The 13,809-nt window shown below is 37.3% G+C and overlaps 1 protein-coding gene across 6 annotated transcripts in view; it reads left to right on the top strand.

Annotated features, from left to right (window-relative positions):
• GOLGA4 (golgin A4) overlaps positions 1-9,768 on the top strand; it is a 122,059-nt gene extending 112,291 nt beyond the window's left edge. For 4 of the 6 annotated variants that reach the window (XM_055283129.2, XM_055283148.2, XM_063612082.1 and 1 more), the window contains 2 exons: positions 4,430-4,492; positions 9,099-9,768. In XM_055283129.2, coding sequence (XP_055139104.1) covers positions 4,430-4,459 — 30 coding nt within the window. In that variant the 3' untranslated portion in view covers positions 4,460-4,492; positions 9,099-9,768. The remainder of the gene's footprint in view (positions 1-4,429; positions 4,493-9,098) is intronic. The other 2 variants (XM_055283157.2, XM_055283137.2) reach the window with 1 other exon arrangement.
• The last annotated feature ends 4,041 nt before the right edge of the window (positions 9,769-13,809 follow it).

The following is a 13,809-nucleotide window of genomic DNA, read 5'->3' as shown; positions in this document are numbered from 1 at the left end:
ATTCTCCCATAGCTGCTTTATCATCTTGATGTTGGAATATGGCAAACTTTACTTTTACTGCATTTTCTCAGGATTTGCTATATAGTGTAGACTTATCCTAAGTCACTGCTCTAGCAAATGTGGTAGGAAACATTCCCCTTCATTCCATATACACGTGTAGTCTTTGGTTGATTTGCTTTGATGAAAAACAAATCAAATTGGTAAATGTAGGTAGTGAATCGATAAAACTCTTAAAGCAGACAAAAAAGGTTTCTTTCTGTTAAGTTTAACTTAAAAAAAAAGAAAAGTCTTTGAAAAACAGACTGTTTTCTTCCTGAATACAGTGGTATTCATTCTAGGTAGGGATGAAATGATAGCTGATTTATCCTTCCTGAAAGAATCTTCCTTTATCCCAGAGGCTGACCTGCCCAGAAACAATGTTGTACTTTTCTACTACTCCTTTAAGCAAAGTCTCATCCATCATTATCTCTTGCTTAATGAATAAGTTCAGTCAACAGTCATCTACTCTTCTAGTTGTTATGGGAAATATAGGAAAATAGAAGATACGGAAGACATTGGTTGTTGTTGACCTTGTGGAACTTTTAATTTTAGGGGGAAGGGGTAATATCCATTCATACATGAATAAAAAGATATGCTTAAGTAATATTATTCAAATAATAAAAAAAGATGCTTAGGAAATATGAAATTTTATGATGAACATGAAATTAGGAAGGCCCCAAAATACGAGATGAGATGACATGAATTAATTTGAGTCAGCTTTTGTCAGTTTAAGGAGATTCTTGATACTTGATAATGTGACTCATGATTGTTTCACGAGTATAAGAAAGTTGAAGCAAGAGTTACCTTTGTCAGAGATTGCCATCATTCATAAAATGAGCAATAAGAATCGCTGTCTTTGAACAAGTCTCTTGAAGAAATTTCAGCTAATTTCATATCCCTGTCCATTGAGCTGTAGCTCGCTAGAACAAAACACTGGTATGAAAATGACTTTTCTTTTTCCAATAGAAAGTGCACATGATGAAATGTGTAGAAAACAAAACTTTAGGAGTTTATTAAATAATTTTTAAATGATTTAATCACATTAATTTTAAATGTATGCTTCAAATGGATATTTTCTGTAAGTTTTTGTAACTGTGCAGCTATGGTTTCACTTCTGTTAAAATCAGCAACCCTAAGTGTTTTGTTATTTTTGCCTAAGGGCTGAAAAGCTGGCATAAGAAAACCAAAACAAACCTAAAACATTTTGCCGAGCTGCCCCCTCTGTCAAATTAATATTTGGGATGCTTGCAAGAGTTGGATTATACTTTGTGTTGACAGTGTGCAGCCCATGTTGGTTTTTACATTATTTATCGGGTATTATCAGAGGAATACATTTTAAAACTTTTGCTTTTTGACCATGATGATTACATGTTTATTTGTAGCACTAATCAAAAGCTTTCTATGACTGCTGGTGAGGTACTTTTCAATATATCTTATCTTTACTATACTTCCCTCTCTTCAGTGAGTTTTATACTCTTTATTTAAAAAACCTCATTACAGGATACAAGTTATTACTGTTTTCAGAGTTTAACCTAGTCTCAAGAGTAGATTTTATAGATGAGAAATCACTATCTGTTAAGTAAGGTTAAATTATAGAGCATAATTACAGTCTGGTTTATTTGAGGGTCTTGGTGTATAGGGAAAGAATCTTAGTCCTTTGTTGACTTGCTATGGAAACTCAGGCAATTCTCAGAGTCTCTTTTCTTCAGAAGACTAACATAATCTTGTTAGGATTGTCGGGGAACCAGAGTACAGTTGCCTGTGCTGAGTGATAATGTAGGGATGGTGGCAATAATTATTTAGCCTCCTTGTAGCAATGTGTAGAACTAGTCTTTTCTGGAAAAAGAGACTGGAAAGGTAAATCATTGATGTGTATAAGAAAAGCCATTAAAGACCTCTCAGTAGGAGGGTCAAGTCACACGATGACACCAACCCACAAAATGCCCCCATCTCCAGCTTCGGTACCTTAGAGTGCCAGCCACATGTGATATTGCTGAGATGAGAGCCTAGATCTCAACAGCTTGACAGCTGTATAACTTAGAGCAAACCGTTTTCATATTTTTGACCCTCATTGGTAAAATGAGATTGTTGGATTATACGATCTCTAAGGTTTCTTTCCCGACAAAGTATAAAATCTTGTTTTAGATTTGTTTCAAGTAGGAAAAAGAATTGCCTTCTAAACAGCAGGCAGAAGTTAAAACAAAATGCACATACCAAATGCACATATCTCTGTTTTTCCTAGAGGAGCTTTTTTTCCCTCCTCTCAATTTTTAGTTTACTATACCTTGCTATTTCATTTTATGATGGTTTAGGTAGTTTAGATGGCCAGAGTAGACTGGATATTCGAGTAGCACAGTATGGGCAAGAGTGAATACATAAGTTCTTGGCTCATCTAATTGTTTGTGTTTTTATTGAATAAAACTGCCCTAGAAGTACATCCTGATTTTTTTTAAAAGGAGAGTATTATTACATTATTTAAGATAATTTCATTAGGAAAGTTTATTGTAATTGGGTAACAAGTCATCTCAGAATTGAGAGATTCCTTTGTTTTATGGAAACCCCTCTTTAAAACTTTTCTTAGACATTTTTCTCTTTAGAGTGCTAGCAAAATGTAATGACATAAATGGACATCACTGTTTTCTTGATGACTCCATTAAAGAAAATTTCTCTTTGATGGAGAAGGTTGGCTTGTTTGTGTTCTCTGTCTATTCTAGTCATCTTTTTCAATTGCTCTTCTGTTGACTCTCCTTCAACTTTGCTTTCACACTGATCCTTGGTGGTGTATATAGTTCTTCATCGGTCCTTGCCCTGGACCAGTCTTGTATTCTCTTAATGTCTCATTTTCTTCCCCTGTTGGAATTTTCAAAATTTCCTCCGAATTAATAGAATCATCAGAACTTTTCAGCATTGGTAGGTACAAAAGTTTTCCATTCCCACACGAGGTTTACCCTTTCCCTCTGCATAGGTTCAGAAGATGCATGCAAGGCGGGCTCAGGAAACGCATACAAATAAAACTGACACATTATAGAAAATATTGCACATGTCAAATACATATGTGTTTTCTTGAGATTGGTTTTGATTCTGGTATTGGTAGAAAAAGGTAATACGTAATCACTAGAAAAAATATTATAAGCCAGAAACATAGAAAGGGAGTCCCTCATGATCTTCAGCCTCCAGACTACTTCTGCTATGCCAGTATCATCTCTGTGAACAGTTTGGGGAATATCTCCATGTTTTCTAAGCCGTATAATTACATATTTATAGTTACTCCTTTATCATTCATTTTATTTTATAAAAATGAGAGTATGCAATGGCTTGCGTTTTTCACTTAATATATTTTTATATTATTCCACCTTATTACAAATTGGTCTCATTCTTTTCAATGGCTGATTGTATGATTATATGGATGTCCTACAGTTTAGTTCACCAGTTTCCTCCTCATTCCATTTATTTATGTTTTCAAGATTTTCAGTACTTAACAAGCATAGATATAGGGAACATCCATATACATGGATTTTGTATACTTCTGCCAGAGAGAATATCAACCTCGTTGTGTTGTGTGTGTTGCACATATTATTTTCTAGCTTGTCTTTTGGTTTTGCTGCTTTTTACTAACTTTACATTAAATATGAAAGATAAATAAAATGGTGTTTCAGAGGTTGGCCACACTATCCAAGAATAGACTCAGATTTTATAAGCAATCTTTGTTTTTAATGCTGCCATTTTAAATCACCGTGAAGGTAATTAATGATTTTGGACAATGACCATCTTAAAATGGGACATAGAATTTATTTAAGGTTTGTCACAGTAAAAACTGTATTTGAGATTGAGTTTCCTTAAATTGAAATTTCAGTTTGGGTCACCATTCCTGAAACCATTTCTGATACATTGTTGAATTACAGGAGAGTTATTCAGTGATAAACTTGACACGTTAGGAATGAGAATTCAACATATAGACACATGGCTCTTCAAATTCATCATCATTTTCCCAAAAACTTTTTAGGGTAAATTGAGATTATGTAAATCAAATTTTAATGTGTACTTTCATGGAATTATGAAAGAGATCCTTTTGTAAAGCAAATAATCGCCCCATAATTTAGCTGGTAAATATGTACTTAAAATATGCAGTACACCTTTCATTATGTTGTTTAAGTCTTTAAATGAAAGTTGCAAATAAAATCTCAGCTATGTAATATTATATTTACCTAGGATATGGGGGGAGGTATTACAGATTCTTTATTCCTTGCCTGTACACCCTCGATTTGGGGAGATTTGAGAAAAATTTAAGTACAGTCTGTAATCCTATGAACTTCATATACACATACAATCTATGTGTTATATTAAGTCTTAAAACTAACCCAATAAGCTTTTTTTCTTCCTGGCTTTGTAGTTTACTTCACCTCGCAGTGGTATCTTCTGAGTAAATCATCAGTCTGTGCTTAGTTAGCATGTGGTGAGTGAAGAACAATGTCTTGTGTCTTTTGTGCAAAAATCAAATGTGTTGCATGATACTAACCATTTTGCTGGAATTCTTTTGCTCTTGTTTAATGAATATATGATTATGCTATGGGTTAATATAAGTATTTTGTGTTCATTCTGTTATATGGATCAATAATCGTTAAAAATTACTACCACCAGTAAGAGTTATATAATTTTAGGAAATTTCATTTCTTTAAAGAGTAATTGAAAGTTTGAAAATTGCTCTTTGAAATTTTGTTAAAGAATCCAAAAAAGTATTTATGTAACTTATTTTCCCTTTGTTTTTAATTTTCCAAGAATGAACTTTGAAATTATGATTGTGAGAGAGAAATGAAAAATCATTTTCTAGATAAAAGTGAAGTGGCATATTCCATGAGAATTCAAAATACTGTAAAGCCTAAGTAGAGTCAAGGCCAGTCAGAAATAATGAAAACTAGTAAGATCGATTTTAAAATACAGCTTTATTACTTCCTGAGATCAGACAGTTTAACACAAGACAACACATTTGTCATGAGGAGACCGTTAGGCAGCCTACTTTAATTGAATATGATTCTTTCTGATTAACATATTACAGTGAAATGCAGGCATATGAAACGTTTCAACGCAGTTGACTGTCTTCATCATTTAAACGCTCTCCCCTCATCTCTACATATTTTTCATGCTATTAGGTCTGATTAACATATTACAGTGAAATGCAGGCATATGAAACGTTTCAACGCAGTTGACTGTTTTCATCATTTAAACGCCCTCTCCTCATCTCTACGTATTTTTCATGCTATTAGGTTGATTTAGCACCCCTTGAAAATGTAGCATACATCTTTACCTCGGCCTTTGCTAGAATTTTCACAAAATCAAAAACATCACAATTAATAGGGCTTCACTATAATTAAAATAAATACAGTGATTGTTAATATCCAGCTAATAATAGTATCAAGGTTTAAAATGGCAAGATAACATTTCTCCATTCTTCTAAGCTTTTAGTTTTGTTTTTTTTTTTTTAATAAATAGAGCCTTTATCACCCTGGCTGGAGTGCAGTAGTGTGATCATAGCTCACTGCTGCCTCAGCTCCTGGGCTGAAGGGATCCTCCCACCTCAGCCTCCCAAGTAACTGGGACTATAAGGCACCTATTTTTTTTTTTTATTATTATTTTGTAGTGATGGGGTCTCACCATCTTGCATAGGCTGGTCTCGAACTCCTGGGCTCAAGCGATCTTCCTACCTCAGCCTCTAAGCTTTTTTGTTTTTTTTTTGAGACGGAGTCTCGCTCTGTCACCCAGGCTGGAGTGCAGCGGTGCGATCTTGGCTCACTGCAAGCTCCGCCTCCCGGGTTCACGCCATTCTCCTCCCTCAGCCTCCTGAGTAGCTGGGACTACAGGTACCCGCCACCATGCCTGGCTAATTTTTTGTATTTTTAGTAGAGACAGAGTTTCACTGTGTTATTCAGGATAGTCTCGATCTCCTGACCTCATGATCTGCCCACCTTGGCTTCCCAAAGTGCTGGGATTACAGGCGTGAGCCACTGTGCCTGGCCCTCTAAGCTTTTATCTTTAAAAATCTTCTATACCTTCATTTGAGCCTCCTTTTGATTTTAATATATATTATTTGATTTGCCTTAGCGATTATCCAGAACTGTCTTATTTTTGTCATCCACATTGCAATGGCTGGCAGTACAATGCATGGTTTTATTAGGTTACTTTGATAATAAATGTGAACATTAAAAAACTGTAAATTCTATAGCTAACCCATTAAGTTTTAATGTTTTCCTTTTAAAATAATATTATAAATACTGCATTGCACTTGTTATATTATTGCAGCTAAATATCAATTATCACTGGAAGTGTATATTGTGCAGCGTTTCCATTAATTGATTAATTGATTGTCTCCTCAACTTTTAGTTTGAAACATTTCAGACATAAGATTTGCAAAAATAGTACAATGAACACCCATATACCCTTCACCTATTAATGTTTGGCCAGATTTTCTCACTTGCTGTCACTCTTGTTCTCTCTCCATTTATGTTATTCCCCATTTGTAACATTTGGCAATTACTTGCCGACATGCTTGCAAGCATTTGACAATTGTAAACATAAACTAAGCACTTTAGCATATATCTTTAAGAACAAGGACATTTTTCTACATACAGTACAGTTATTACACTCAGGAAGTTTAATATTAGCTAATACTAATATATAGTACATAATACTCAGTTTTTTACAGTTTTCCAAATAATGTCTCCCATAATTTTTTAGAATCCAGGATCCACTCAAGAGATTTCACATTGCATTTAGTGGTCGTATTTTCCTAGTCTTTTTTAAACTAGAAAACTTCTCCTAGCTTTTTTGTCTTTCATGATGCAGCATTGTTGAACTGATCTTGAATTTTGTTTCCCACAACAGATCAAGCTAAGGTTTCAAAATAAAAATGGACAAAGGAATTTACGTATAACAGAAGATCTTGTTGATGTCTTCTTTAGGTTCCTAGGACCTAAAGTTCAACATGATTGTTGAACTAGTTTTATAAATAATATACTATTAGTTGTACATTATGAGTAGTGAGTCACATTGTTCATTTACAAATTAAGAAGACTAAAACTCCCCCTATCCACTTAATATATATGGAAAGTTTGCCTCTATTAATCTTACTTGGTAATTTGTTTTTATGGGATTTTAAACTCATACCTTGATGTGACTACTGGTTTTAGCATTTTCTTTTTCTTTTCTTTTTTTTATATTAGAGATGGAGTTTCACTCTTGTTGCCCAGGCTAGAGTGCAGTGGCACAATCTCGGCTCACTGCAACCTCCACCTCCCAGGTTCAAGTGATTCTCCTGCCTCAGCCTCCTGAGTAGCTGGGGTTACAGGTGCCCGCCACCACACCCAGCTTATTTTTTGTATTTTTAGTAGAGACCGGATTTCACCATGTCGGCCAGGCTGGTCTTGAACTCCTGACCTCAGGTGATCCACGTGCCTCGGCCTCCCGTAGTGCTGGGATTACAGGCGTGAGCCGCTGCTCCTGGCCAGCATTTTCATTTGAGAAACATTATGAGGAACACTTTGGCTTTGTCATAGCTTGTTTTTTTTTGTTTTTTTTTTTTTTGCCCCCCATCATGGTCACACCAGGCTAGAGTGCAGTGGCGTGAACACAGTTCACTGCAGCCTTGACCTCCTGGGTTCAAGGAATCCTCCCGCCTCAGCCTTCTGAGTAGCTGGGACCACAGGCACATGCCACCACACCTAGCTATTTAAAAAAAAAAAAAAAATTTTTGTAGATACAGAGTCTTGCCATGTTGCCCAGGCTGGTCCTGAACTCCTGGTCTCAAGCAGTCCTCTGACCTTGATCTCCCAAAAGTGCTGGGATTATAGGCGTAAGCCACCATGCCCAGCCAGCATTTCTAATTAATTTATTTTTTGAGACAAGGTGTCACTATGTCGCCCAGCCTGGAGTGCAGTGGTACAGTCACAGCTCGCTGCAGCCTTGACTTCCCAGGCTCAAGCGATCCTCCTGCCTCAGCCTCCTGAGTAGCTGGGACTACAGGCACACACCATCATGCCTGCCTAATTTTTTCTATTTTTTGTAGCAATGGGATCTCACTATGTTGCCCAGGCTATTTTTAATTTTTAAATTAAATTTCTTAATTCCAGATGAGACATAAATTTTCACACCAAAATGCTGTTTGTCTTTTGCTATTATGTCATGCTGGGAGAATTGCAATATGTAGAATAATCAGCACACTGGGTAAGAGGAAAGAGCTCTTTCTCTTCTTTATTTTTTATTGTTTTTTTTTTGAGGCAGAGTTTCACTCTGTTGCCCAGGCTGGAGAGCGACGGCATGATCTCGGCTTACTGCAACTTCCGCCTCCTGGGTTCAAGTGATTTCTCCTGCCTCAGCCTCCTGAGTAGCTGGGATTACAAGCACCACCACGGCCGGCTAATTTTTTTGTATTTTTAGTAGAGACAGAGTTTTGCCATGTTGGCCAGGCTGGTCTCAAACTCCTGGCCTCAAGTGATCTGCCCACCTTCGCCTTCCAAAGTGCTAGGATTATAGGCATGAGCCACCGTGTCCAGCCTGTCATCTTTAATTCCAATCCAATATTTGTGAGATTCAGCCAAGTCAGCATGTTTACTCCTGGGTTACTGTATAAACTGGTAGCATTCAGTATATGGTAAATGGTTGCAGTTCCAAATTTCACTTAGAAATGCCATTTTCCAGGATTGCTGACTATAGGTTGGTTTGCATCATTGCAAGAATGTTGATTTTTAGGAGATACCATTAAGATTTAGTATTTAGACAACTTCTACTTTTTTTTTTTTTTTTTTTAGAATGGGGTCTTGCTGTGTTGACCAGGCTGGTCTCGAACTCCTGGCCTCAAGTGATTCTCCCATCTCGGCCTCTCAGAGTGCTGGGATTACAGTCATGAGCCACCACACCCAGCCTTATTTCTGCCTCTTTACTGCAGTCTCTAGACCATGGAATAGAATTTTATTTCAAACTTGAAAAAGCATATATTCCAAAAAGTCAACCTAAATGTTTTGGGTTTTTTTGCTCCCTTTCTTTATTCACTTTTCCTTTTTCTTTTCCAGTCATGGCTCCGATCTTCATCTTGAAGAAGAGTGACATTGGACGACTGCTGCTTGGAAAACTGTCCACACTTGCTACTCTTGGAGAATGAAGTTGTCATTCAGGGCCCCTCATGTAGCCAAAAGACCAAGAAAAATCTGGCCCACAGATATGTTGCAGACTGCCTTTAAAATAGATTTTATCAGTGGAGAAATGGTGATAGTTTTTTCTTCAATTTTCTCTTGGGAAGAGTTTTATGTTGTTTAAAAGATATTTTGATAACTTAACCTGCTTTATGGGCTTACATAATATTCCTTTCATCCATTCTTTTTAAAGAACGGCTTACCTTTCCTATTTATTTTTAGGGTGATTTTTTAAAAAGACTTGTGCAATACATTTTGAGGTGAAACTTAGTGGATTTTTTCTGATAAATTAGAGCATTTAATTGGCTATTTTATTCAGGTTGATCTGTTGAATATTTGCTAAAGACCAGTTCTTTAAGCTAAGACATGTAATAAATCCCAAATGGCAGTATCTCATTGTTTACTTAGCTTTTGTACTTATATTTTTCAGAGGAAAAAACACTACTGTAAATTGTGAATAGCCAATACATAACTGTATTGTATGCAAATCTGTGATTGTTGGCAGTGTCATCTCTGAGAAACAGATAAATAAAGTTTATTTACTATATAACATTTGTTTATTGTACTTCTTCCTCAGTTGAAATCTGTTTTAAAATGGTTAAGAATGCATATTCTATTTGGATGAATTTAGTGAGGAATTATTTGTCAATATAACTAAATGCTGAGCATTTGAAAAGAATTTTCACGTTCAAATTTGGTATGACTAAGTTAGAAGGAGCATGGAAATAAGAAATACCCCATGATGTCTGCTTTAGGATTCTGACAACTTGGGAATGCCTCCTCTCTCTGGAATAGACCATACTTGAATTATTTTTTAACTTGGTGAAAGAGAAATTTCTGCACACTGAGAGATGGGTACTGTTCACAGGGCTTCACACACCCTTCATATTCTAGGAAATACAATACTCAATATCTAGGTATTATCTAATCTCTGCCTCAAGGTAGAATCTCAGTTTTCCAGCCAGTCTGGACCTTAGTTCTCCTGATGTATCTTACATTGTGATAGAGTGGGGAGCTCTGGGGGATAGATAAACAAGGGATCTGCCCATAACCCACAGCTGACTCCTTTTACTATTCCAGTAAGAGAAGAGGGTCTTCTTAGCACACACCCACCCCACTCCCCCGGCCTCGTTTTTAAAATCATGGTTTACTTAAATTGGCAAAATTTTGTCCCACCGAAGAGTTTCTGACAACAGATAGGACTTCTTATCCTTATCTTTTTCTAGGGTAGAAATGGTGGACTCTCAGTGAAATCCATATGCAACTTTCTCTCTTTAACCCTTTTGTAGAGACACACATGTCTAAAAGAGGAAGGATCAAACAGAGCAGCAAACTTTTTCTATAAAGGCCAGAAAGTACGTATTATAGGCTATATAGTTTCTGTTGTAACCTTTCAACTCTCAGCTCTCAGTGCAAAAGCAGCCATAGATAATGCATGAAAGCATAGCTTTGTTCCAACAAAACTTTATAAAAGCAAGTCTCAGGCTGGATTTGGCTTGCAGGCTGTAGTTTGCCAACTCCTTAGAAAGCAAACAAGCTGGATTTTAAATATTTATTTAGGGGGCAGGGGTGGCAATCATTTAATATATAGGAGTTGCTCATTTTTCTTTAGTACAGCTATGCAGCCCTTGTTTCAGAAAGGGGTGCAGTAAACTCACTTCACCTTGATTAAGAATAATGGTGACATTCTCTCAATGTTACTTGTTCCAGTGAGCACATAAATCCAGACACTGAGGTTCAGAAACTAAGGCTCTCTCCAAGACCTCATGACTGCAGCACACAAAAAGATTGATGCAGTAAATATATTGCCAAAAAACAAGCATTTCACTTTGAAAGGTGTTCAGATATTACTTTAGCAAGAATTTTTGGCAAAATATTCACTTGAAGTTGCTAGAATTCATGGCCACTTTGTTCAGGTCAAGTGCATGTACGACCTTAGTCGTAGAACTACCCTAGTAGAACGGCCTTAGTGTTGACTGTCATTGAAAATTGTTGAATTAGGTGTTCCTGAATTAAAGGAGTGGAACATTTCTGATTTTCTGACATGTAAGTGTTGACTTTTTTTCTTCCAAAAATCCATTGGCTTTAAAAACTCGTGTCTGTAGAGTAAGTAACACACATAGGCTATTAGGGTGCTCATGCATTTTACCTGCAGCATGCCCAGAAAATGGACATGGCTCAGTTGAGCTTCCTTATCCTCTGCAGCAAACTAGAGCCACAAAGGTATAGGCTAAAATACTGTGCCCAGACTGAATCTTTTCCTTATGTCTGAAAAAGCAAAGAGGGAAGACTTACTGCCTTTTTTTTTTTTTTTTTTTTCTGATTCTGAAAGAAATTTAGGCTAATTTTAGACTAAATTTCTATGAAACTCTGTCCCTCATGGAGAGTTTCGGCCACTTTTACATCCTAGTTCTTCCATGAAATCACCAGCGGTCGCCAGCTTGACCACCCAGTAGATAAGGTACCAAAGCAAGTTATGTGACCCCCGAGCAGCCCACTTCCCTGCGTGCCATTCATGCCAAGCTCCCTTTCAAAAGTGCCTGCTTTCTGCTTCAAAAGTGAAGTGGTACCCTTAAGGGAGGAAGCCTATATTTTTTTCCCTAAGCTAACTTTGGAACAAAAAGTCACTTTCTTACAGCAAGCGACTGAACCTGCATTTCGGTTCCAATTTTGGTGGCCCATGTGGGCTGCCCACCCGGGCTACTGAGGCTCTCCCTGAGGGAAGATAAACTAGAATGGTGGAGGTGGCGACTGTACCATGTATAGTGGCTGGAAGGCTCCCGCTTTACCTTTTTTTTGTTCTCCTTCTTTCTTCCTCACACCCTACTTGTAAAACCTGGCTCCTAGGCGGAGGCCTGCGGGGCTACGTCTTCCTTTCTCTTCTTTTCTGCCTGCTTTACATCTGTTGTTACTAAGTTGCTGGTGCTAAGATAGGATTCCTTATTTGTGGTCTAACCAGAATGTAGACATTGGACACTCATTTGAAACTGAAGAAAAAAGAGTAGAAGAGTTTTGTTTTTTTTTAATCCATTCTGTGATTTAAAAAACAAAAACCATACCACCATAGAAACTGCTTTACCCAAATTTTAATTCACAGCTTTTGTTGGATTATATATTGGAGCTAAGAAAGTTTAGCCATGTAAACAGGTTCCAGTTTCACCAAAGAATAGTGTGGATCCAGCCATCTTTCATAAAGTGGTGAGTATATATATATATGTATATATATATACATATATATGAATGAGGCTTATTAGTTTAATGAAAACAGCTAAATCTTCTGAGCTATCAACAAAATGCCCATATGTGTTCTTAAACACTTAATAAGCACAGGCTTTAATAATGGTTAGTAGGGAAATAACTTTAAGTCCTGTAATATCTCTGTTTTCAGAAGTAATCTAAATAAACTGCTAAAAATGGGAAAATTGGGTACATATAAATGAGATAAATGCTTGTAAGTAAACTTTGTATAATTTAAAATCTTAAAATCATTTTGGTTCTTATTTGATGTGTGCGTCATTTTCATGAAGAGAAAGGGTTTTATATGGGAAACATGTTCCAGAAATTGTAGAATGGTTCTCATCTATAAAATGCTAATATCTGATAGGCAGTTCAGAATTTCTTGCTTCCTAGGTTTATATAAAATGTGCCAAAGAAGATGTGTTCTTATTGAGAAAAAGAATAATTTTGTCTAATTCTAAAGTTATCTAGAAGTTAATTCAAATTATGGACTTGAAAAGGCTATTGCATCCACTAACTTTCTATATTGCTTTTAAAGTCCTTGTGCTGTTAAGTTACATGGCTTTGGGCCGGGTGCGGTGGCTCATACCTGTAATCCCAGCACTTTGGAAGGCCAAGGTGGGCAGATCACTTGAGGTCAGGAGTTCGAGACAAGCCTGGTGAAACCCTGTCTCTACTAAAAATACAAAAATTAGCCGGGCTTGGTGGCACACTGTTGTAATCCCAGCAATTTGGGAGGCTGAGGCAAGAGGATTGCATGAACTTGGGAGGCGGAGGTTACAGTGAGCCAAGATGCTGCCATTGCACTCCAGCCTAGGTGACAGAGACTCCATCTCAAAACAAAACAAAAAAAAATTACACAGCTTTGACCCTTGGGTCTAAAAAGATCATGTGATAATGCTGTGTCTAGCCTTAATTCTTGTGAGTGGTTAAAATTCTTTGTAAGTTCAACGACTGCTCTAGGACCTTATGGGAAGAGCAGTGGCACCTGTCCCATGCTGTAGCTCAGTAGCTGAGGCTTTGCTTTGCTTTTTTTTTCAAGACAGTCTCAGTCTGTCGCCCAGGCTGGAGTGCAGTGGTGCGATCTCAGCTCATTGCAAGCTCAGCCTCTCGTGTTCACGCCATTCTTCTGCCTCAGCCTCTCAAGTAGCTGGGACTACAGGCGCCTGCTGCCACGCCCGGCTAATTTTTGTATTTTTAGTAGAGACGGAATTTCACCCTGTTAGCCAGGATGGTCTCGATCTCCTGACCTTGTGATCCACCTGCCTTGGCCTCCCACAGTGCTGGGATTACAGGTGTGAGCCACTGCGCCCGGCCAAGGCTTTGCTTTTTTACAGTGGAGGCTTGGGTTCAA

This window comes from Symphalangus syndactylus, chromosome 1 (assembly GCF_028878055.3).
Source record: "Symphalangus syndactylus isolate Jambi chromosome 1, NHGRI_mSymSyn1-v2.1_pri, whole genome shotgun sequence".
In the NCBI taxonomy this organism is placed as follows: Eukaryota; Metazoa; Chordata; class Mammalia; order Primates; family Hylobatidae; genus Symphalangus; species Symphalangus syndactylus.
Note: the sequence above shows the minus strand (reverse complement) of the source record. Positions and strands in the feature narration are given on the sequence as shown.